Genomic DNA, 26,926 nt, shown 5'->3' with positions numbered 1-26,926 from the left:
ATGTAAACTCTGAGACATGTAAATATTTAAAAACTGATATTTGGAAAGCTTAAAGAAAAAATAGATTACTCTCTTTAATTTTCTTTTCACAGAAAATAAACCCCAAACAAATAACATATATACAAGTATTTTTAAAAACTTACAAATATAGAAGTTAAGAGGTGCAGGTTATGAGTTCTGACATTCTTTGAACCATAACTCCATCTAATAAATATTTTGAGGGCTTTATATCAAGCAAAATTCCATTATTATTTTGAAAAATATTACCAGTGACCAAACCCTTTTGAAGATTGGCAGGAGGATGAGTATCTTTTCAAGATGAATCTTGGAGTGTATCCATAAACAACAGCTCAGGTAGAGAATTGAAAGGGCTCAGAAATAAATTAAGACAGAGACTTAATCCCAGGAAAGCTGAGAGATTTAGTGGACTTCTGAATCTAAAGACATTTTTAAAGGTTAAGTGAGAAATCATCTATATTCATCTGATTGTTCTCTCACTTGAGAAAGGGAAGACCCTTGTGCAATGACCACGGAGATGAGAAAGACAGGACCGATGAGGAGGAAAATACAAAGCCTTTAGTGTATCAGCTAGAGCTCTCCACCTCCGATTCCTACTGCAAACCTTATAAACTCTTTGCAAAAAGGGCATCTTCGTTATCACCATCATCTTTATTTTTGTCTGAAGAATACCTAGCAGTGCTGTCTTACTGCAACAGCAAAGGATAGGGCTCTTGCCTTTTTCAAAGGGACAGTAATACCAGTACAGAGTGCTACTGAAAGCAATGCAGTCCAGATTTCACTCTTTACAAAGCAGGATACAGTTTTGAGCTCACTGATACAGGGCGTTACAAAGCTAAGAGATGAAAAAATTGAAAAAAAAAAAAAAAGAATGGATATTTACAGTATTTTTATATAAAAAATGAAAATACCCAAAGTTGCAACAATGAAACAACAATGTCAACAATGTAGGTGTGTTGATAGCAAACTCATAGAGTCAGTCAGAATAAGCAAAGACTTGTAAAGGCTACTATAGCAATTTTGTTTCATAATTCTCTGTAGACAGTTTGTATCATGATTGTCTGCTGTGCGATAAACACAATGTGCCAAATGCTGATTCTAATAGTTTCCATACTCTTAATTCAGGAGTTCATTTTAAAGTAAGAGATTAAAGATACCCAAATAATTTATGCCACAAATCTTTTTGCTTGACATTAATTAACAGTATAGAGTTGCAGAACTATAATGCAAATTGGATTTAGAAAGCCTAGACCTTTCCTACCTTTAAATTTCTTTATTTTAAAGTGCTTTGAAATTTTTGCACTGAGTTCATCAAACCATTTGATAGACTGCAACAGCACCATTATAAACACTATTGTGAATTCCAAACACTAAATACTATATGGTGTTCCAGGAGACAAAAGGAAAATATTTAGAAGTCATTTGAATGATGACCTGGATGCTATTTCAGAACATATCTTTCCCAGCTGAAATCCAGGACATGTGCATTTCTAAAATGTGTTTCTGAAGATATTTGGTAAATGATATATCATACCAAACATTTTATTTCCACAAGTCCTTTGTTTTAAGTCATAAATAGGTGTTGAAATATGTCAATTCTTTTAATATAAAGCTTCAAACACAGTCCATATTAATTTCTTATCCATTTTTGTCTCAAATGAAGTCTGTTTTATTGAACTTCTTATTTTATTGATAAATTAATTTACAGTTGATAGAGTGACAACATTGTTGCATTTCGACAAAGATGCAGTTATTACCAAGCCTATATTCACATATGGGTATTATGTATTTTTCACCTACCTCCAGAATAGCTGAGATCTTTCTTATAAAATCAATGGCCAAATCCCTCTTAGACTTTATATAGTCTCTAGTTTATTTCTTTATTCTCAGGTGACAAGGAGGGAGAGAAGTAAAATTTACCCTAGGATAGCTTTTTTTCTGACTTTATGTTTTGTACCTATTCCTTGTTACGTTTTAATAGACATCCTCAGCAGTGGAAGAGGTTTTTTCCACAGTCTTTCCTAAAGACAATCAAGAAACTTCTAGCCTGAACGCTCGGAAAACATGCTCCTCAGTCACATCCCTTGATGGATTTATCTTATAATTTGCTGTCATGCATTTTACAAATTTTGGTGGTCTGCTAATTCCAATTGTTTTAGCAGGATACAGATGAAACCTCAGTCTTTCATGGGTATACATATTTGATTCACTCTTAAGTGGATCAAAAGAAGTGGATCAAAAAACCCCACATTTTGGAAAATTAATGCAGAAGTCTAACACTAGCATCAGAAGCTGTAATCAAAAATGGAAATTGCAGAAAAACAATGGTAATTTATCTTTAAAATTTAGATAATTTTTCCTAACTGTCAAGCAACATGACTAAAAATTTGGGTTTATGATAGAAAATAAGGATCAAAAAAAGCCTTGAAATACTTTGAACTCTGCCTTGCTGTAGATCCACTTCAAAACGGAATGGCACCAAATTCTTAATCCATGGAAATTTTCTTTAATTCTAGCAAATTGTACAATTTGGATGCAATAAAGCAACAGATTAGAAATATAGGATATAGTCAGATACAAAAGAGTTCAGAGTAGAAGAAAAAGGAAGTCTGTGATGCCAGATATTTAATTTTCCACATGCTCACCTCTGTTAAAGAGACTGACCAGTTAGTGAAAGCACAGCAACATACCTCCCCTTCAGCTGGTGATGGCAGCTAATGCTTTAGCTCTTCACCCTCTGCCCCCAGTTTGCTCCCTGCACAAGCTCTGCAGAAGCAATTCTGCAGCTCCTTCAGCCTTGGGGCACTGTGTCCAGCACATGGGAACCCCTCACAGGGGATGTGCCTCAACAGCTTGTGCAAAATGAATGATAACAGAAAATTAATTGCCTTAGAATTATCCAGTTAAGCAGTAGTAAGTAAACTCTGTAGGGATTTTAATTAGGCAAAAGGGAGCTGCTTCACATAGCTTAGAAAGAATGACATGCTGCTGCAGTGTGCAGGGATGGGCTGGAGCAATTCTTGAGGTAAGCATGTAAGGTACACTGGTGAAAGATTATGTGCATCAAGCACATAAAAATCCAAGCATCACAAAAATCTGTGACAGCAAGAACAGCTATTTATATCTCTCTCTGAAGATCAGGACACTATCTATATGTATTCCATATATGCAGGAGTGAATCATAAAATAAGATTTTACACTAGGTTAAATATTTAGAAAATATAATAATGAATCTCACTTTTATAAGTCAAAATTTGTCAAAACTGCATCACTGTACATAAGTATGACTTGCTTGGGAAAAAAAACATCAAGGACCAGAAGTTTACTCATTTTTACAAGAAATCAATGGTGAATCAATATTATACTACTGCCATTTGCATGAACTATGTAACCAAGACCAGTTAAGAGCACTGACTGGAGAAATCTGTGGATTTAGAAATGTTATTTTATCTTAGTACTAACATGCATTCTTATTCATTCTTTGCACAATAAATATTTATGCCTGTAACTGTGAAAATAATATTCCATATATACTCATTTATAGTCAATAAGTTCTTTTTAAAGGCAAATACCCCACCTTAAATTACTATTTTTAAATGGAAACACTAGATTCTGTAGCAAATTTTGTAATTTCTGGATATCTACTCAACCCCAAGGAAAGAAAGCACCCATCTATGACATTCTGCTATAATACTTACTTCTACTCAGATAGTGTGCTAAATTACTTGTTCTTATTTAATGTCAGTGGAGAACGTCCTGGTATAAACAACCCCACCTTAGGGGAAGTCATGTAAGACAACAACAGTTTGTCACTTTCTAATACAATGCTATGCAATATAGAAACTATACAAAATGATTCTCTTAAACAGAAAGTGATTAAAAGTAATATTACATGGTGTCCAAGAAAATGCCTGTATTAGTTCACTTTTATCCCTATGATATGTGTGCTGGTTTTTGCTGGGGCAGAGCTAAGTTTCTTCATAGGAGCTGGTAGAGGACTGCATTTTGGATATGTGTTGAACATAGGGTTAATAATGTAGAAATGTTTTTGTCATTGCTGAGCAGGACTTACAGAGAGCCAAGGCCTTTTATGCTTTTCCTACTGCCAGGCTGATGAGCAGACTATGGATGCATGGGAGACTGTGAGCCAGGACAGCTGACCCCAACAGACCAAAGGGATATTCCAGACTATATGACATCATGATCAGTATATAAAGAGGGGGGAAGAAGGAGAAAAGGGGGACATCCTTTGGAGTGGTGGTGTTTGCCTTCCCAAGTTCTGTATGATGGGGCCCTGGTCTCCTGGAGGTGCCTGAATGCCTGCCTGCCCATGGGAAGAACTGAAGTAATTCCTTGGTTTTCTTTGTTTGCATGCTGCTTTCACTTTCCTTATTAAACTGTCTTTATCTTAATCCATGAGTTTTCTAGCTTTTATCCTTTCGATTTTTTTCTCTAATCCCTCTGGTGGGGGAGTGAATGAACAGTTTCCTGGGGTTTGGATGCTGGCTGGGGTTAAACCACAACAGCACATTAACTAGAGCAAGCTAAGAAGTACAAGGTAAGGATATCTTACAATTCTTCTCTAGGATAGGCAGTCCTGAAATCCTGTGATTAGGTCAACTGCATTAAGCTAACATCAATTCTTTCAATACATAAAACAATGCAGAGAGAGAATCAGGGAGAGAGATAGACAGAGAAAGCAACTTAAGAAATCAAATTATTTTCTGTGAATAAATTACCAGATTAATTCATTCCCCTCTTTTCTACCAAAAATCTATAGGATGATTCTAGATTCTGCAGAGATATTTGTTACTCCAAATCTCTGTCAAAGGGTTTGAATGAACAATGTGCACAATTTACAATCTTTTCAGAGTCTATGAGTTTTCTTCCTCAGCTGTATCACTTCTTACTGTTTGTAGAGAAAATAAAATTACTAAAGCTTCATGCTGATATGGAATATTGGATTAACTGGTTCAAAGTGATCTTTGAATGATGCAAAGACAAATATACCCTTGATGCATGAGATGAAAGAAACTATTGAATTTTTATGCCTTGGAAACTTGAGGGAAAAGTAAAACTGGAGAGAAGAACATAGAACTAGGAAGGAGGGGGGGGAGGTATCATTTGTGTAGGTCAGAGGACCCAGAAGAGGGTGTAGTCCTATCAGATAAGGGTTGAAATGACTGCTAAATTGAGTCTTGTTTTGAAATAACCTCTCACCTCAGAATATTAAGGTAAAGAAGGATAAAAAGGTAATATTTCTATCAGAAATTGCTAGCTAATATTTCTATCAGAATCATGCAAAACAGAGAAATCTGTCATATCTATATCACTGCAGTCATAAGTGGATGTTTTCCAAACTCTACATGTTGGAATGGTTTTGATGTTAGGAAAATCAGTTTTATATATCTTCAGAAAACTCCAGAAGGTAGTATTCAGTGAAATCTAATAGCACGATAGCCCATCTGAGTGAAATTTTAAAAGCAAATCTCATGGTACTTGGTTTGAATTTTGGGATTTTGTCTTGTTACAGAAGTGGATAGACACATAGAGAAATGAGCAAACTCATGTTCTGTAAATCAGGGCCTTGACTCCATTCACATTAATAGAAAGATGAGTCCTGCAGAAAGAGAGGATGATGAACATTTTTATGTGCCAAGGCACTCATTCCTGTAATTTTAGCTGCATAAAACATGTTCTACATGACTTAAGGAAAGAGATCTGGTCATGAGCCAGTAAAAAACCTAGAAGAAAATAAACCAAACTGCTTCTGCGGGCCAGCATGATCAAAGCCATTGTTTACCAACAGGCTGGTCTAGGAATAATCTTTCAATCTTGCAAGGGTCAATTCAGTTCTCCAGCACCTACCTCCGCAGGCTTTGCTGACTCCATCCACTCCAGGTACTTTGATATAATTCCCAATGCATACCCTCGTTCTCTGTGCCCTAAAGACATCTGTGAGGACTGAGTGACCCTCAGTTATGTTTATAGTTTCAGAACATTTTCTGAAATAGAAGAAGATGCCACCATTTGTATTTTCCCAGTTATCTCTATTCTTGAGACTAATAAGACTGGGAACTTCTAGTACAAACAAATTACATTGACCAAATAAGGAAATTTTACCTTCACAGTCTGAATTTTTGTCAGCCCTCTTAAAATAGTAGGTTAATAAGCCATGCAGAAATACAGCCACACACTATGAACAGTAGAGCAAGCTGCAGTACTTGCATTACCTTTACAGGGAACTTTCTGCTCCAGCTAGCAGTTCCTCTGGAGAGTCTTTCATCCCTGATATCTCCTTTTTTTTTTTTTACTCCACTTTTCTTCTCTGAATTTTTTTCCTCTTTAAATCATGTCATATCTCCCTTCAAGCCTGCCCCCTACACTTTTAGGTTTTTTTTTTTTCATTTTTACCTTTGCTCTTGCTGAAGATACCATCTGAGGCCCCAGAAAGAGCTGGGTGGTTTTCATCCCTGTTTGTGTGAATTAGAAGTGTACATGAGTTCTAACAACTTGTTAAAATTTTAAGACTTTATGGCTCTCTACCCCTCTGCTTGCCGTAGGCAGGGTAGAACCTGAATGGCAGCATTCAATTAAGCTAATTTAATGTTCTGTTCCCTCTCTCAAACTAAAAGGAAACACACCAATCCACAAAATACATAGTATGCAAGACAGGGCAAAACATTTGTACTTGCCAGTTTTTCACAAATTGAACAAAATACAGTTCAAAATTAGATTTAAAAGGCACAGAAATTAGCAAACAGTCATTTGGAAATCAGTTTTTGCATTTAATGTGGAAAATATGACTGGTATTATTTCGAAAAATAGCATTCTGTGAAAAAAGAAGCCTAACACCTTTTAAAGCAGACAATCCTATCTAGTCCTTAGAATAGTGGATAGCACCATCCAGTGGCAATTTTTTTCCTATTTCATTCTTAATTAAAGACAGTTTACATGCTGCTGAAGTACCATAGCACCCAAAAGGAGTGTTTCCTTTAAAACACACATATTCAGAGCACAGCCAGACTTCTGCCAAGATAGATCTAACAATTAGGCAGGCAATAGTCAGTGTAAAATCAATATTCATATTGGGTTAATAATACAAAATTGTTATTATAACATATCAAGCTGTGATCCAGCTGGGGATTTTGCTTGCTGTTATATTGCATTTTTGTTTCAATTGAAACCCATCCCTTCCTTGTCTTACAGAATTTTGCTTCCTTTAAACTTTCTTCCCTTTGCTGTAGGTAGGGCAGGTAAAAATTACTAGTTTATCTTACTGGTGCTGACCCTGTCCTTTTAGAGCCTCCTCACTGTTGGCAGTGGCTCTAAGGAGCAGCTCACAATACTCCTGCACGGCAGATGGAAAGTAATTCTGAGCTTCTCAAAATGCACTGAGATCAAAATACACAGAGGTCACAGCCTCCTTGTAAATTAGGGAAAGGCATTAGGGATTGACAGTAAAGGTTGATTGTACTGCTTAATTGGTAGCTCAGGAGCAGACTGTTCTCTCTGGAATATCTAGGATACCACTTGTTGAATATTTCACTCTGGGAGACAGGATAGATGGATCTGCCCCATGTCTGGATCTCCTTGTTCAATCCAGTCATCCAGCATCTACCTCAGCAAGCTTTACTGCACACCCTCAATTTCCTAAAACCAGTTCTCATGGGGATGGCAAGAGTGCCCTCATCAAAGTGCACACTTTCAGTGAGGAGGTATGGGGGGAAGTAGAGTTTTGAATGGTAAAGGTGCTTAAGAGTTATAGGGACTCCAAACAAGATCCAAAACCATTTGTTACCCAGGGCAGATGAGGTTAGACTGCTCCAGAGGAAGCTAGATTTCTAGTTAAGGTAAGTTTTACTACTGGATTTTATGTTTAGCTTTCATTACCCTGATTTAGGTTCTGTACAACCCTCAGTGTCTCAGTATTTAAATCTTCTGGGATCTTTTACTCCCTACCACCCCCAGACAGTGGGGCAGATAAGGGGAAATTTTATTCTTGCCCGGGGAGTTATAGCTTGGATTCTTACTAAGGAGGATAGAAGGTTTGTTCTGATAATCTGTCCCTAATTTTCTGGTAAACCCTACAACACTGTTTTAATACCTCTTCACATTGTTTTAAATCCTAAAACAAATGAAATTCATAGCAGCAGGAATATATTCTCTCTGACAAACGGCCAGGGAGTGCACTTCCTTTTTCACATGGTCTTTTCCAATAACTGCTATGGATTTTCTTCTGTTCCTTTGCTACCAATCTTTTGAGAGGACATGTATGGAGGTGGGAACATTCTAATCCACACTCTTCTCAGTCTATATCTAAAAACAGATCAATACAAGAATGGATGGGAAGTGAGAAGCCATGCTGACTAAGCTGATCACTTCTGTGATCAGACACACTTTCTGTTATTTTCCTTATCAGAAAAAAATATCCCTAAAGATAAGCCTATTTCTATCACTTAACATTATGCTTCATAACAGCCAAGAACTATTTCTTCTCTTTTCCTATTACCTCTCTAAAGCATAATTTTTGTTAAAAATCTGGACTGTGTGAATGTAGACTTCAGTAATAACACCTTATTCCAGTTGTAAAAACGTTTCCTGCCAGTAAACACTGGTTCAACCAGCCTGCAATGACAGAAAAATGGTCAACTAAAATCACATAAAAGTTTTGTTCTCTGGAACTAATTTCTGCTGGTTAGATGCTATTAAAAACCACCCTGATATGAGTTAAAGAAATTTAGCTTAGGGGATGTTTATTCATAATTTGAGTTAGTTAATAATAGGAAAGTAATATGGAGAGAAACTGACATACTCAATTTCCATTAAAGTAATTTAAATTGTGATTATAAGCCCATATTTCATGATACTAAGAAAGTAGAGCTTTTAAGGCCAGATCTTGCACTTTCAAGTATTTGTGTTTTAAGAAGAAATACAGACATGTAAATGTCATTCAGGATGTCAGATCATTAAAATGCCATCTAAAAGATCCTGGCAAGATCTTTCTTAGTGCTAATTACAAGACAGGGTATGTGGCTAAATAATATAACTTGTGATAACTCCTGTGGAGGCTCTCACAGATAGGTGCTCTGATACTTGCTTTTTCTGCTATTTGATATGCCATTGGTATCTCTTAGGTTTTCTTCATTTTTTTTAATTAACTTAGTATAATAATTGTTATTTTGCCTTTTCTCCTGATTAAATGTAATGTTTTAAAAAATAGCTTTTAAAAGGCAATTATTTCACATTTGCTTCTGCTCATTCAAGTATCATAAACAGCTAACACTGCATTTTAACACACCACACAAAACAAATATATTATTAGGGGAAAGTGTTGGACAAGGGCACATATTAATTCATTTCAATTAATGAGCTCTATCCTTTAATAATTGATGTCTAGCATTCCTCCTTACATATTTCTAATTAATGCAGCTTCAACATAGCTGCAGATATGCAGTTAATAATTACAAATAAGAGCTTTATAAAGCCAAAAAACTTTTTTGCATACCAGCAAAAACTTGAATATTTCAACAGATGTTTTAAGATATAGATGGCAGATAGATTTCTCTTTAGCATACCCAGTGTATCATTTTGTTAAATAAAACAGGGACAAGGTGAGAAAGCAAAGGTATCTAACTAATCTGTTTAACTGATAGCTAAAAATGAGATTTTATCTGCACCACATTTCCTTGACCATGCCTTATGGCCAAAAATGACACATCATTAAGTTAATGAGCTACAATAATCACTTTAGTCACACAGGAAAATGCTTTTCTGGAAGAAATTATGGAAATCGAAGAAGGCAAAGGATCAAATACACTCAACTGAAAGAACAAAGATGTTTGGAGCGGGGGTTTATAAAAATCAAATTTTCTAGCTTTTTTTCCAAATTTACAGTCAAGAGAGTATACACATTTTTAAGATCAAAAGTAGAAAAAGCCTGTCTGAAAATTCATTGTAAACTGATTTAATACAGCAACATCAGTGTAGAACTCTGTACATCCACCTTTTACACCAGATGTCTCTGTCGACCAATGCGAAAACATACTTGTAACCCATTAACCAGTGATTGCACAGTAATCCTGAAGGGTCAGAGAGAAGAGATCAACAAAAGTAAATCTGGCACACTTTCTTTCTTATTTCAACATGCAGATTTTTGAATTTCCTGTGCATTTTATACTTTCAAGAACAAAATTAAATACTTTGTGGTTTTCAAGAAGTCTATAAAATAGTATAGATTAGATCAAAGCAGAAGCACCACAAGAAGCTGAATGTTTTTCTCCTTTGGGACAAGGGGAGGGAATAGGAGACTGAAATTCTGAGAGGGAACAAACTGATATTTGAAGAAAATAATTTTCAAGAGAACTAACATATAATGAAAGAATAGATGACTGCATAAAGGAAAAAAAAAAAAAAATAAAATTGCCCACAAACTCCAAACAAGAAACTAAGGCATGGCCAAGAGAGTGAAAAGCAATATGAAACATTTCAAGAGGTAGAGTAGTAGAATTCTGAAGTAAGAAAATAGTCATATTTGTGTTAAACCGGAAACTAGAAATCATTAGGAATTAAAGAGGAAAAGGGGTATCTTCTTTTATCAGAAACATATTTGTATTTTATGAATATATAACATGGAATCAGTTTCAAAAGGAACAACACTGAAAATAAGTGCCTGAAGAAATGAAGTTCAACAGCTTGTTTTCTGAAGAATAGCACATCCTGAGACTTCCACTGACAAGGTGGGGTGCTTAATTTAGACATTTGATGTTAACACGGAGGCAAACAACTGCCTCAAAGCAGATTTTACCCTGCATGTTTTCAGTGGTAAAAGTTTTGAGAAAACAATTGTTTACAGTAAATGCACTTCAGTTTCCATCTGGAACATCTTACTTGGCAATCTTCTCCCATCATCCCGTATCTGCAGGAAGCAGAAGCTCTTGCAGCCTCTTTTGCACAGTCCCTGGTGACTAACTTGCCCCAGGAGGACAAGGGCAAGAAAGGATTAAAAGATGAGTACAGTGGGAATGAGGAGGCTGCAGGCAAGATCTACCCATGTTTGGGGAAAACAGGCTGTGCAGGAGGAAATAAAGGCTCTTGTGATTTGTAACATATAAGATGCTTCCTTTTTCTTCATTTCTAAAGAAAATATGTGAAAATATAGCTCTAAAACTGGTTTGGGTGTCCACAGTGTCTGAATCTGAAGCTGTATTGCAAATAATAATTAATAAAGGAAAATAACAAAGACTGATAAAAGATGGGGAGCAGCAACACCAAAAATTAAAATCTATCTCTTTAAAAAATTAAAGAGATCGTTTCTGCAGTAACATTGATTTCTCCAACAGTGAAAACAAGCTAAAGGGATAGAAAATGCAATGTGTTGAGTTATAAATACTGAATATGATGAAAGCCACTATTACATATTCCAACAATATTAACATCGATTGCTTGCAAGAAATCCATGAGGGAACCATAGAATTAAAAACTAAGAGTTTAGAATTTACTCTTGTTGTAGCATTTGTCATTCCTATAGTTGCTATGGAGAAAGTGACACAATATGTGGCTTTCCACAGTCTAAATTTCAAAATTTCAAAAAAGTTTACTTATGCATACTTATTTGTACCTTTGAATTTGCAGAAATAATTTTTCTGATGACAATAGAAATATTTCCTATTGTTTCACAGAAATAATAATTTAATGAGTTGTTTTAAGGCTTTTCCTTAAAAGAAACAGGAAAATTAATGCTTTCCCTGACTCTGCTTTTCAGATTCAAGTCTTTATTTCCTTTTCCAGATTAATTTTTCCAAAGCAGATTTTCAGGATGAAAACACAAAACCCCCCTTTACATACATTTAAAACCTGATGTTTTTGCAACTGCTAAAAGATTGCATAGTTGGGTTTGGGGTATAGGGGTGGGGAATTTTGTTTTGTTCAGCTTTTTTTAAAAAATTATTTGTATTTAAAAGTATTAAGACTTTGGAGCTGTGCTCCGTGTCTACACATATTTAGAGAAAAATCTAGTCCAATCCCCCTTTGCATTTAATATAATATCTTTTTCTTAATTTATAATGTATACAGAGGCATTTTTAGGTTTAGAAAGAAGTAATAATTGCTGAACAACATAATCTAAATGTCTAAAGCATCTGCTGTGTTGTGTGCATCTATTATTGGTATCTGATTAGGTGAAGTTCTACAACTTTACCATTTTAATGGGGAACAGGGTGAAAAACTCAAAATATGCAATGGATGTGGAAGAAAAATGAGCATGCTAGACATATATATTGTGGAGTACCTTGTAGACTTAATTTTATTCATTTCTTTGTTCCATATTAATATAAATTAGATGTGTTTAGACTCAAAGAATTGACAGTGTGGATGCTCATGTGAATTAAAAATAATTTTTTAAAGTGTTGCTCCCCATTTGCAACTCATTTTAAGATAACAGTGTTTTTAGTTCAAAGAATTCAGTTGGAGTTCTGTGTTATTTATGATATGTTTTCTATTCTTAGTGTGATGCAATGCATTTTTATTGGATTTAGTACCTCAAGGTTTTGTAAGGTTGTTGCAATATATCTTAAAAGTTCCCTGTCCCTTGACTTCATATTAATTCAAGCTCCATTTCCTTTTCAAATAATACAGTTAAAGAATGTCTAAAAGTCACTTATTAAAATATATGCTCACTTTAACCTGTGGAAAGTACACAAAGTTCATAATTTGAGGTACCTTAGAGAACGTAAATAATAAAATAGTTTTTTTCTCTTACCTTATGAAATAACTTAAAAATAATTTTTCCACACCTTTCACAATTCTGACCTATTTTTACTCTCACAATAAAACTATAATTCTGTTGAAATATTAAAAAACTTTAAAAGTGTAATAGAAAAATATACAAGATCATTGTAACATTAGAAGTACTTGGCAATATCACTTGGCAATGCAGAACAATTTCCCCACATGTATCTTATTCCTGTCATTAGCAACACTGATGGTGCACAAAGAAGTTGCATACACATTTTAAAATTGTATCAAAGCCCAAGACTTAAAACTTTTCTTGTGCTCCACTTAGAACTTAGGAAAAAAAGAAAATCAAAGTACAAAACTGACTTACTTCCAATATGATCAGCACGTAGACACCTACTAAGATGATGGATGCAACTGTTACTTGTGCCTCTATATTTGCATGAAGGTACTGATGCTTCATGGAGAGAGGAACACTTCCAGACTCCTGCAGGGAAGCTTGAATGTTTATGAAGATGGTGCCTCTGGTAAAAGAAAAAGAAGTTTTGTTTATTCCTGGAATTATATACCTTTTATTTGTGGATTATTTTGTATTGAGTACCTATCAATATACTTGTTATATCTTTACAAAAGCAAGCAACTCCTCATTTTCAAACAAACTCTATCCTTCTAAAAACTATTGTTTAGAAATTAACTCAAGTACAAACCAGTCTTGTAAATACTTTCAAAGAGCAACAAAAAGTCATCCTTTCCTGCCCTTCTGAAACATGCAGTGATAATTATTTTTAAAACCTTATCTTAGTCAAGTCTATGGAAATTATTCCCTCAATGAATCACTTTTAAGTGTCTTAGCCAACCTGTATGGTATCTGAAAGGTTCTAGTTGTGATGATCTGCTGATTTCTTCTTGAACTTAAGGGGAGAGACCAGTTGTATACCACCTGCAAGAGAATCATATTCAGCAAATTAGTGGAAGTCAGTGATATGTCTCTGATATAGGGTTTTATTTCTCTTTTTCTCTCTTCTGTCCTTTTTTTTTTTTTTTTTGTTGATCACACATAAAATCAGCCTAAATTAATTCCCCCGATTAGGTTTGTTATGGGTGTTCAGGTTTAATCAAACTAATTCATTCTCATACCGTCACTCAATCACTGAAGTGAAACACCTCCAGGAAGTCCTCCAGAGGGAGGATGCCAGAACACAATTTGCATTGAATATAGAGATCAAAATTTTAATGCAGGAAGCCCAGAGAAACCTTATAAAGGCAAAAGAAAATGCAACTTTAATTACAGCAAGATTTCTAATGCTGAAATTGAAACACTTTGCAGCAAGAAGAAGCACGGACAATTAATCCACAGAGTGGTGATGGAAATAAATGATAAAACATATCTCAGAAAAAGTGAAAGATAACTTGAAGATTATCACCTGCTGCTGGTGCCTCCTCCTTGATCCTGTGTCTTCATTCTGGCTGATTTGTACTACAATGTATTCCTTTGTTTGCTCATCAACCACTTGTGCCCCAAATGGGCCTCCTATGTCTAACTTCAACAGAGCAGAATCATGAAAGTCGGTCAGATTCACAGCTGTTAATAAAGTTGTTAAGGTACAAATTTCCAGTAAAAATAGTATAGGCTGTATAGACTGTACAAATTCCAGGAAAAAAAGTTGTCAATTTATATTGAAAAAATACATTCTTCAGCTAAATTTCAGGAATTTGGGAAAAAAAAAAAAAAAAAAAAAAAAAAAAAACCAGATGTTTACTTCCTCACAAAGTAGTACTGTTTTGACCAAGTTTCCTAATAAAACAAGAGTTACAGAGTTACAAGTTCAGAACAAATGTATCTTCCCTAGTGACTTTTGGAATTACCAGTGCTTTCACCTGATGTATCAAAGCTTCAAAATAGCATACAGAAATACACATAGAGACAGAGGAGTAAGGCTCTTTAAGCACCTGTATTAGATGAAAGGCTACACCATTAGCTCAGCAATTTAAACATTACAGAACTTGTACTGGTGAAAGCAATGTAGAAACTACAGAGGATTTTGCCTGATTATTTGCTTTTTGGTCAAAGTTTTGCTCACAATGTTACAAATATCTGAAAGATATTCTCAATCTCCTTTCAACTGAAGTACTCACAGACTCTATTACCCTCAGCTCCTTCATCTACTTTTTTCTTGAGATATCTCACATGAGGTGTGGTCAAACTACGCTCCTAGTCTAATATAATTGAGAAATCAGCCAACCATGATCCACAAATCCATTGGAAGTCCGGTTCTATTAGTCTCAATACATCTGGGGCTTTTTAAACCTAGTGTTGGGATAGTCCACTTCTGGCATGGTTGAAAAAAGCATCTCTGTGGCTTGGTGGGTAGGGAGGGGAGGGGATGAGGAAAGCCGGAGATTTTAAACCCTTCAGAGTTTGTTTGTTACTATAATAGAGTAATATTGTAATTACTTTGCTCCTGTCTGTGACACATGGAAAGCTAAGGCATCACCAACAAAACAAAAAAAGTTAACAAAAATAACTCCTTAGTTTTATGCATACATGTTCCATTGAAATAATGAGACTTAATCACATGCTTGAACATCTTATGGTTTTAACGTCTAATATTTTATTGAGCATACTATAAAGAAAGTAGTACGGAAACAACTGAATGTACCAGATCTACCAGATCATATACCCACCAAAATAATTTTCCCAATAAGATGCTTTGTAGCCCTCAAAACTATGCGACTTTGAACAGGAAAAGAAAAAAACTCAGGATAATTAGAGGGCTCAAGGCAGTGCTGTGATCTGCCCTGCTTCCAGTGACCTCCAGGGAAGATCATCCATGTAAAGTCAGTGCCTAATGGAGAAAAATGTGGGAGATTATGAGGTTCTTCTGGATCTAGAAAAGACTAATCTCCCACAGTAACAACATTAAAAAAAAAAACTTAGATCTGGTACCAGGTAGGCAGCCAATGCATTCAAAATAATATAAATGTCACCCTGCTTAGCAAGGCAAGCTGAGCAAACACCACCAGTAACACTCACATGCCATTAATTAAAAAATTAGTCCCCAACCATCTATTTGCTTAAAGGAATCACACATGAAAAGGATAAAAAATAATAATCTCACATGTAACAAATCAGGAGACAAATCCAGTCTGAAGAATTTACACTCACAACTCTTAGCAAACATAAACATAAATAACAACAACTCTCTTCTGTTTCTGAAAGTTTTAAACATGATTTGGCATCACTGTTTTTCTGTGTCACTAGTTGATATATAACAGGAATCTCAATAGGAACTATATCCATACCTTTAACTAGATACATTAATTAAACCTTTTAAAAGGTCTGCTCACCTGAAATCATTAACCCTAAGGTCTGGGACAACTTTTGATAGTCAGTTTTTTCACAAGGAGTGTAGCCACTTATATCTTGAAAAGCTTCAGGTGCATATAATTATGGCAGCTTCCTTTTAAGCAATACTTTTAAAATAAATCCTGTAATTACTTAGGTGACACATTCAGGAGCTATTAGAAAAGATGTCTAAAATTAAAACTTATTTTCAAGAAGAGTGGCTCCTTTTCTCCTTTCCTCTACAGATAAGGATACTTTTTCCATTCCATTCCATTTTGTACAATTATAAAACCACTATAAAAACTCACAGGGAAAAAAAAAAAAAGAAATGTTCTCCTTTGATTGTGAGTGCAACAGAACATCATTCACCAGTCTGCATTGAGGCTCTTAAATCCCATCAGAGTTATCTTTTTCCAAACAATATTTTGGGTCTCTGTCATAATTCCATTGTTAGATTGCAGCAGATCACAGCCTTTATGAAAGGCGGAATCATAATAAACCAGAAGAAAATGCCAGTCATGCTTCCATGGATAAAATATTATGTTTTTTATCAAGCTGCACTTCAGAATATTTTTGTTCTACCTTACCTTGTTTTTTATTTCCCTTAAATTGCCAGAATGTGATTTTCTCTAAATTTTTATCATTCAGATATGGACAATTTTTGGGAAAACTCTCTTTTTACTTCTAATATTTCCTTTTATTCTGAAATTGAAGTATGCTTTTCCTTTTCTGAACTTTTTTTTTTTAATGTGTCCTCCAGTGTGCTCCTTTAAAGCAAAAAAATCTCCCTGGGTAGATTTACAGCCAGAGCTGATATTTTTCATTTCACTTCAGATAAACTGCTTCATTTTGATATAGTTCTATTCTTGAAATCTCATTATTGCTGTGAATTAGCCCGTCAAGGGATTTGGGTTTGTGTTTGCTCTGTGAAACATTACACTGTGGCTGTCTGTATTTACACCTGGCACCAGAGCAGGTCTGCTGCTCCCAGCTGAATCAAGAGCTGTGTTTCCTGATCCTGGTTTTCTGAAGTGGTTTTGGGGAGTATGTGACAGTCATCTCATGTTACTTTATTTTTATGTGGCTTATGTTGGTGGAATGGGATGCAGTGGCTAAACATTTAAACTGGTATTCATTCACCACAGTTCATGCTCCCGTACTTTGGACATCTGCATGTGATGCATGTTGCTTCCCTAAAATCAATGATAAAAGGTGCTTGTAAGATGGAATTCATGGCTTCACTACATGAAGATGAGAATAAGTGCTCATGAGGAGCATCCATTCTCTCTATTAACTATAAAGAGAACCTAGAATGACTAACTCAGGAGTAGCTGAGTCAGCCCCCAAAATACTGAGTCCCTGCTCTGCCCTCCATCAGGTAATCATTTCAATATGTACAGAGGCAGCCAAAAAGCCCTGTTTGACAGAGATTCTCTGTTCTATTTGCACATAGATGGCTGACTTTATGCTTTCCTTAATATCTATCTGTATATCCTATTCTGTATACTGTAGAATGGACCTTTGTCTATGGATTGTTTTTCAGCAAGTTTCTGAGGCAGTTATACACCATTCATCCTGATTTATGACCAGGTCACTTATATTAGTTTCTCTAGGATACTATCATTTTAAAGAAGGCCTTTTCCCTGGATCTCAGCATCATTTTTTGCGTATTTTCCTTAACTGGTGTTATTTCTGCATTAGTATTTGTGCTTTTCTTTTTTTTTTATTATTTCCTATCTCTGTTCTCATCTCTGATGAGGTTTTTTCTACATCATCCCTTCATAATATAGCAAGTTAAACAACACACTTCTCTGTCCCTATTGGCTTCCCCATTTGATGAATGCTCTATAAACTTTTTATTTTCCTACTTTTTTGAATGCGAGTAATCCAGATCCATTATTGTCTACAGTGGATACATCCTTTCTCTCTGTTCCATCAGTTTGAGAAGTTCTGTAACACACTAATTTCTACAGTATTTTATCAATTTTGCCTTGAGATTCCGTTTCTTGGCTGCTTCTGCACGTCCTGGTCTTCATCCATCTATTTAACAGCTTGAACACTGCCTGTAGGCCTAAATGCTTAGTACATTTCCAACATCAAAAACATAAACAATTTTTAAATGCTTTCTGCAAGAAAAAATTATGGAGGAGAGTCTGCCAGCAGAGAACTAAAGTAACAAAATAAGAAAATATTCAAAGGAATTAGAGAGGATTAGAGAGGTTTTGTAATAAATTATATTCATTTATGCCCCCTGGAGAAGAACCTTCAAGGAAGCTGAAAATTCTGCTAAAATATGACTATATGCTTTGCCTCACAATCCTTCTTTCTATACAAATACCTCTTGCTCAGGGAGTGGTAAATGTTGTTTTCCACGTCACTAATTGTCATGGCATGATTGCAAGTTTTCTAGTGACCTTTCCTTGCATCATGATGAACAGTTGCAACAACAACACAAATTCATGCAGAAATCACTCAAATTCATACAACTTCAGCAAGGAATTTGATTATGAGTCTTAAGTCTGCTTGTCCTAGAGACTCCTCATCCATATGTGGAATTGTTCTAAATAGTTTCACTCAATCCAAAGATAAGATGAATCTAGCCTATGATTTAAAATTCAACATATTTTTACTATTTACATCTTCTACTTTATGAATTTGAGACCTTAATCCTGGACTGGAAGTAACAAAACCTCTCATGGCAAGAATGGAAATATATCCATGAAAATGGCCCCTGTCTAGTCAATTTGATATCTCTAGTTTTGTCTGACTTGGAATAAGCAGATACAAATTCAGATGTGATCTCAGGATATGTACTTTTATTGAGTTTTATTTTGAACATAAAGTAAGAAACTCTCTATGCTGGGTGCTGCAAAAATATTTAATTTACAAAATGACAACCTTTGCTCCAAAAATTTAACTGGGGAGATATCAAACACCTAAATAATCAGATAATAAGAACAGGACTGAAAGACTTTAAAACATGTTTACAAAAATTCAAGATCCTTGGCCAGACTCAGGAAGAATTCACAGTCCACTCTCCAGGTAATTTCTGACAATCAGTCCAAAAAAGCAAAATGAAATTGCTTTGCCCACACTGATCTAACCTTCCCTCACCTATGACATGACTGGGTGCAAGTACAAATGCTGAGAGGGAAGAAAAGGTTGTTACTGAGGGAGAGTGTCAAGATGGAAACTCACACTTCAGCGAGGTAGGTGTGACATCCATTGCACAGAAATGAGATGAAGATTTACCATTTTTTGAAAAATAAAATATTTCCACGATTGAGAAGTGTAGAAATAGCCATAACTGTATGAGATACAGTGAAACAAAGAAGCACTGTATCAGGGAGACTGACATTTCTCCAAATTACAGTGAAATGGCATACAGTTTGATTGTATAATTCCTTAAAAGCATGATGAATCCCAATTACTTTTTAATATCATAAAACCTAGTTCAAGTTAAAAAGTGAGTGTCTAGTTCTGCTCCAGTTGTCCATTCCCTATTGTTGGACAAAAGCTTAAATTTGCTTAGATCAGGGAAGTAGTTATTAGAAACAAAAAAATGAACACAAAGTATATTTAGTACTTCAGAAAATTTTTCAAGTCTGAAAATGTATGTAAGTTGTGAAGAACAAGAATATTTCTCATTCACTCTTTGATCATCCAGTTAATGGAGAGACATTCCCTGAATGCCAAAGAGTTAAGAAAAAACAAGAATGTTCATGTCTTAGAATAGGTCTATGTAAGTAAACAAACAAATGCTGGAATGTATTCAGACTCTATATCTCTTCTTCTATCATCTTAATAATTAAAGGTGTTCTTGCCTTAACATACAACCTTTGAACAAAAGATGTGAAAATGCTTCACATATTAAAATATCAATATCATCAACAGTGATATTGAATCTTGCTTCCTGCAGAAAGGGTCCTCAGGTCAGGTTTCAATATAAACTTACTTCTTTCTGGTATTATAGAGTTGACTGTTAGAATTTAAAAACTAATAAATCCCAAGGATTTATGGATTTATGTTCAAAGAAACATTACCAATATTTTGAAAAACTATACTAAAATCACTGAATTTATGTCTGGTGCCTGTACAGAAATCAGTACTAAAAAAAAACCCAAACAAAACAAAAAACAAGAACAAACAAACAAACAAACAAAAAAAAAAATCACACACAAAATTACAGACTCAGAAATCTTCTATTAATTCACAGGAGGCAAGATGTTGTTTCCAGAATCTCCAGTCATCACACCTCAGTGTTACATGCCAGGTTTATACCCATGGGGATGGACAAAGCAATGGGAGAAACACAAGGGCTAATACAAAAGGTAATGGGAAGAAAAACAGCTAGAGTAAAACCAAATCAGAGATAAACATATAGCAACACAAACAGAAATCTCATCTGAAAAGCAGGTCACCTCCATACCAGCTAATGAAGGCCTTTCCCAGCACCAGAGAAGGAAAGTTCCACCCTTGAGCAAACCTGAGATCTCATGGGCATGGCAGAAAAAACAAAAAAATTCCAGGTGATACCGGGATGACAAAGGACATGAAGTCCAAAAGTAATCACTCAATTTGTTTTGACTTTTCTAGCATATGGAGATACATTGTATATGTGAGCACACACTCAACACAACAGTGTGGTGCTTGGCCATTTCTGGAAATAAAAAGAACTTAGAGGAAGGAGTTAAAAAATAAAAAAAAAATTATATAAATATATATAGTGGTTAGTATCTATTCAACAATTCTAAACAGTTTTTGAAGCAGAAGCAAGATGTTAAGTGTGCTCATTTGCATATTTTGGCATCATATAAGCTAAGATACTTATTTTCCACCCAAAGTCTCATATGATAACCTCCAAGGGCTTTGTGGCAAGGACTACTGCAACACACCTGCAAACCTACCATTAAAATCTCATGGTCATTCAGAGAGTAGCCTGTAGTGTACATTGGGTGTACAGCAGTCTGTCAGCCAGCATAAACTGCATCTTCAACACTGCTGTCTGAATGGTTAACATTACCAAGATCTAGCCAAGAAGTGGAATACTTTCTTCACTATGCAATAAAGAGGAAGACAGCCACATGAACTTACTGCTGTGCAAATAGAGACTGACAGTGACAGTAAGAGGACATTCAGGATTGCTGGTTCCTTTTCCAAAACTCTTACAAATGCAATCATTCTCCTTGACTCTTCGGCTTGAATTACTACATTACCTTGGCAAAGAAGCTTGGCTTTGCTGGATTGCTTGCCTCTCACTTTTCCCCAGCTCAGTGACATCAGACAGCAGATGGAATATCTAGTTTTCAAGACACATTACACAAACTAAAAAGCTTTAGCTTTGGGTTTGTCATGTAAGAAATGGAAATGCTATCTTCTGACTGTCTGACAGCTATTTGTCTCAAAGTGTCCTGACATGATAGGTAAAATGCAAAAGATAGGAGCACCTGTTTGTTTAAAATCCTAGTCCCAAATGCAGTTCCCTGAAACAAAGGGAATATTTGGTTGCAGAGCTAATTTGTACAGTGCAACAACTACGGGTCCACCCCAAGTCTGGAAAGAGAGGAAATCCTCAATTTGTACTGTGACAGTTGACTAAAACTTGAAGACTCACTTTCAATTCATCCTCATCTGGCAGCTAAGCCCATGACAGCCATGGGGCTGTTTAACACCACACCACCACAGGAGCTTTCAACAACTGTTTCACGGAGAACCAAAAACACTGATGTGAACAGGATATTGATGGGAGTTTGCAGTTGAAGTTGCCATTGGTCCTACTAAAAGGCCATTTGCTTCCCTCCAAAAAGCAATCTCAACCTTAATTATAAATTGCCCTAAAGCACTAACATTTTATTCCTCATTTACCCTACTAATTAGTGCATTATATAGTGTCATTATTGGTGACAGTGAGAATGCTAATAATTAAATCCATTTAAAATGGACTCTCCCTGCCCAAAGCTATGGACCTGACAGTTATATAGAAGAACAAAGCATCTCAAAAATGAAAACCTATTACACCTTTTCAAAACAAGGGACCTTGCAGGAGCTTGTGAAATATATATATATATACATGCATCTTCTTTTAACACTAGTGAAATAAGAGTCAAGCAGATTTCAGACCAGACTGATTAAACTAGAAACATAGTGGGAAGACTAAATGTAATTAATTTGCAAAAGTTTTTGTTTTTTAACTAACTGAATCTTCAACCCTCAAAGACTTTTCACATTCAGATCTGTATTGACCTATGAATATTTTTTATTTGGGGTTGTTCTATTGCTTTTTCTTCTAAACAGTTGCTTGGCCCCAGACAGGTGCCATTCAGAACAGCTTGGAGAGGGAGTACTTGGGCTTGTGTCAAGGACAAGTCTAAATGCGGCCAAGGCTCTGAGAACACCCACTCCTCTCAGGATATAAGACAAAAAATACACACCCTTCCAACTACTTTATCAATGAAACTTCAGATCTTTTTTTTTTTTTTTTCCAGTGAAAGAAGGATACAGAAGCTTTCCAGAGGCGATACAGCCAACATCTGCCAGGGCATACCTTGATCTGGATAAATGCCAAATAAAATCTAGGGCAAGGATAAAAAATAAACAGTCATTAGTAGCACAAAAACTGCAAAAAAAACTGCTAAACTTATCTCAAATACTTTTAAAATTCTCTTTTAAATTTCACATTCAGTTGTGACATTGTTTCAATATTATTAGGTATAACTCCACAACAGTTGAAAAGCATCTCTGGGATATATAACAAGGGTAAGTAATATTCTTTCAGTTAATTTATAGTCAAAGTCACATATTTTATACACTTTTTCAAAATGTCTCTTAGGACAATCTTCAGGATCCATCTGGAAAGCAGCACCCATACCTGAGGAAATGCAGAGTGTCATCTATTTTCTTTCTGGCACAGAAACCCTGCTACCCAAAAAGGAATTCCCCACAGCTACGAAAAAATAAACTCCAACTTTTTGAAATTTTTCTCTAGACTTTCAGTTTAAGATTTTGCTGAATTTGAAGATTTTGCTAAAGGAGTGCAGCACTTTGGCCACCTGAAGGAGATACCAACCTCCTGATCACCTTCCACCTTTGATACTGTGAAGCACTGCCATTGCTGCAGCATCCTCCCAAGCACAGCTTTCCCTATGAGCATTCCTCACATGTCAGGATCAAAAGATCCACCCTAAATTCAACAAGCATCCTTAAAGGACCTACAAATTTTGGTTTAAGCTGCTTCTTCCTCCAAATCAACTATTTACCCAACCACATTGTCCTGAGAGGTGACTAGTGCATCAAATAGGAGTATGACTAGGCATGAAGCCCTGCACAGTATTGCCAGTTTTTGCCTTGAGACACTTTCTGTGTGCTAAGAGAAAATATTGTAGCCCATTTTGAACTAATTCTAAAGAAATGGGGGCCAGGGAAGACTACAAATTCAATACTTACAGAGCAGACAACTACGAAGATAAAGAGGCCTGAAATTTTCAGGAATTTTAGACAGCATCTGAAACGCAAGGAAGCAGGTATTTACTATCTGGCTAGTTTAAGAACAACCTTTTCTATTCTCTTAACAGCTCTGATATTTTAGAAATATCATGGTAAGCACTTACATCAGAGTACAGACACCACAAAGCAAGGTCAGCAGGGCCTTGGGAAGCCTTGGTGATTATCAGAGCTCCTGCACCAGCTCTGCTGCCAGATGGATCCCAATACACAGGAAGGAGGATTTGCCTCTTGGAAAATCCAAGGGAAGGCTGCAGAATAAGCTGGTGCTGGATCCTGAAACCACTTGTCCACAACTGCTGCTGGCCCCTGGCAGACCCAGATCCACCTAAGCTCATTCTTGTCTCTCCCAGAGAGGCAAAGGAGCATTGCTATCACAAGGAGGTGGCATGGTTGTGCTGAAAGTACAGCTCGTTGCATAGATAGTGTCATGAGTGACTTCCTTAAAACTGGGCTTATAGTACACACCCTGAAAAGTATTAGTAAAAACAGTTTAAAGACAAGAACAAGCTTTAAGAATCTTCTGGGTTTAACAGTATCTTTTAAAACCAAATATACTTCATGAGCGTAAATCTACTAACAAAACTAAATATCTTTTTCCATAGCATGTCTGTGCCCATTGAAGGAATGCCCTGTTCTGGAAATGAGATGCCACAAAATATTCTGGATTGTCCAAGCTTACTATTGAGTGGGTTAGGCAAGAATAACACTAAATTAAAATGTGGATGTTGAAAGTGCATGGTCTTGAGAAAGAAATTTTAAGATTTAGCATTTTAAATTACCATTTTTAAATCTCACTCAAAAGACAACGCAACTAAAAATTTTCTGACTGCCCATCAGTATGTTATCCTGATGCCTTAATTTCCAGAAGCCTTTATATTGATTTCACTGTTACATATTTTTATTTTGAAAGCATCAATATTCTTATTCTGTTTTTTTTTTTTTTCCTGAAGTAAACATTCAAACCTTGTTTTTCTGGCAGAATGGCAAATGCAGGGCTTGATTTAAACCTGATGACAAGCAAGAAGGAAAACATTTCAAGTTACCAGAATAATTAGTTGAAAGAGTGCAATAAAAAGCTGCATTGACAGATGCTACAGGACAAAATATTAAAGCAGAATAGTCTGAAGAGTGTTAGAAATAATTTTTAATCACAGTCCCTAAATCAATTCATTGACAAAAAACAACAGAAATTACTACAGACACATTTTTCAAAGATACTGTTTTCCAGAGTTTCCCCCCTCTCTAGAATTTTCTAAACAGCAGCTAATAAAAATATGTTGTCACAAACTGGTACAAAGGGGAATTTAACACAAGTGATAACAACTTTACCCAAACATTGCACAGCATGAACATCTAGAGAAGGAAGAGGAAGAGGAAAATGAAGCCAAGTAAGTGGTTTCTTCTAGAGATTCCAATTAGCCCTGCTCTGCTAAAAAGCAAGATGGCAGAGAGAGGAAGAAAGAAATACCAGCATGAAAAGAAAAGAATGATGACACAAGGCATTATCAGTACTTCATCACTGATAACATCTTTTGGTATTACATGATTTATGGAAAATACTTAGTGAGAGTTTACTCAAAGATCCTCTATTCTGCTGGTCAGTTCTGCTCATCTTTACATTACAGTTTCATTCTGGAATTTTGATAATTTATTATGTTATGAATTAATAAATTGAAATCCAGACTGGTTTAATTTCAATGTTCTTAATATTTTTTGTTTACACTTTCACAATTTATAATAATACTTAAAGTTATTATTAAAAAACCCTTGATTTTAAGACACAAGTGAAATAAAATATTAATTAAGCATTTATAAACTAATAACCACTTGTTTGTAAATAACAGAAACTCATCCAAATGACCTGGTAAAATGTAATAAAAACAAGGTTTTGGAAACTGTTTTAATAAATATAGAATTTAGGAGGGTCTTTTTCTCCTGTCTGTTTGTTTTCACAGCATTTTGTATTAGGGAAGCAGCATTTTTAACAGCTTACGTTTGAGTGATCAGCTTTTGACTCACCCGTGGTTTGCAATCTGTCTCTTCCTACAGTGCTAATCTGGCACAGTGATGTAAATACAAGCCCTGTGCCAAATCATGTTGATATATGCCTCCAGTACAATCCTATCTGACTTCAGTTGGAAATGCATGGAATGTAAATCTATGAAGAATTTCACCCCCTCTTCTAAGCCAAATGATTTTTGATCTGATCTGCATATGGTGTTGGGCAGTTTAGCATCATTTGTTATCTCAGCAGAGCTATGCTGATTTACAACAGCCAAGAAGCTGATCCCATATGTACAGCTTGCACTATAACAGTGAAAATATTTAAAGGGAAGTTCTGCCAGAAGAATTTGCTCCTCCCCAGATTATAAACCTATGCTGTACTGGAAACAATGGATTTCACACTCCCAACTGATACCTTTGTTCCATCAAATACCAGGGAAATCTACCGCAAATGTGAAGAAAAACACCTGCCAAACTTCTTTGCATGTGCTTACATTGCACTAATTGCAGTCATTGGAATTCTCCTGCTCCATTTGTTCAGCAGCCGAGTGGGAGAGCAGAAAACCATATGCACAATGAGAAGAAAACAAATGTGAAGTGATGAGCTAAGACAAGGCACAGATTGGGAAAAGATGCACTGACATTCCACTGGAAAGGTGTGGTAGATCAACAAGGAGATGTGGACCTGCAGGGCTGGGCTCCATGAAAACCCTGCAGAGCTATCTATGGACACCAAAACAAACTAGAAAAAGCACTGAAACTGTGGAAGGGGCAGAGGAAATTAGTATCCAAGATCAAATGTTTTGCTAGTTAAATCCCCAGCAAAAATATCCCAAGAAAATTTGAAGTTAAGTTCTTATCATATTGCTATCTTCTATTACATTAACAGGTTCCATTTCCTCCATGCGTAAATGATGTAAAAGACTACTTTGAGGTAAAGAGTGAAATATATTAATGTTGTCCAAGATGGAAAAATGTTCAGTTATATTTTGCTTTGTGTATATGTGAAAAGCTACTCTAATGACTATAAAAGAACTTTTATACACATATTTGAATTAAAGTGGAGCAACAAAAGGCTGGAGAGAAAAAATGCTGTGGAATCAACCACAGGGCTTTTAAAAATTATTTCAAAGAAATGTTAAAAGCAATATAGAAGGTATTTAATTATAAATTTAGAAAAGGTCCTATGATTGATTCTTCTTAGAAGAAGGGGCTATTGATCATTATGGACAGTCTGTAATCAGTTTCAAACTATCAATGGCAAGATACAGTCTAAATATGGAGTCCTATTTTATTAATTTACATAAAATCATTTTCTAG

At 35.6% G+C, this 26,926-nt stretch overlaps 1 protein-coding gene across 1 annotated transcript in view; it reads right to left on the bottom strand.

Moving 5' to 3' along the window:
- Positions 1 to 26,926, bottom strand: part of OCA2 (OCA2 melanosomal transmembrane protein) — a 161,800-nt gene that overhangs the window by 112,054 nt on the left and 22,820 nt on the right. The window contains exons 5-9 of the mRNA XM_077790875.1: positions 23,543 to 23,600; positions 22,599 to 22,671; positions 14,178 to 14,335; positions 13,611 to 13,693; positions 13,124 to 13,277 (exon numbers count right to left, since the gene is read on the bottom strand). Of these exons, the coding sequence (XP_077647001.1) occupies positions 13,124 to 13,277; positions 13,611 to 13,693; positions 14,178 to 14,335; positions 22,599 to 22,671; positions 23,543 to 23,600 (526 nt within the window). The remainder of the gene's footprint in view (positions 1 to 13,123; positions 13,278 to 13,610; positions 13,694 to 14,177; positions 14,336 to 22,598; positions 22,672 to 23,542; positions 23,601 to 26,926) is intronic.

Source organism: Lonchura striata, chromosome 2, assembly GCF_046129695.1.
Source record: "Lonchura striata isolate bLonStr1 chromosome 2, bLonStr1.mat, whole genome shotgun sequence".
Classification (NCBI taxonomy): Eukaryota; Metazoa; Chordata; class Aves; order Passeriformes; family Estrildidae; genus Lonchura; species Lonchura striata.
Note: the sequence above shows the minus strand (reverse complement) of the source record. Positions and strands in the feature narration are given on the sequence as shown.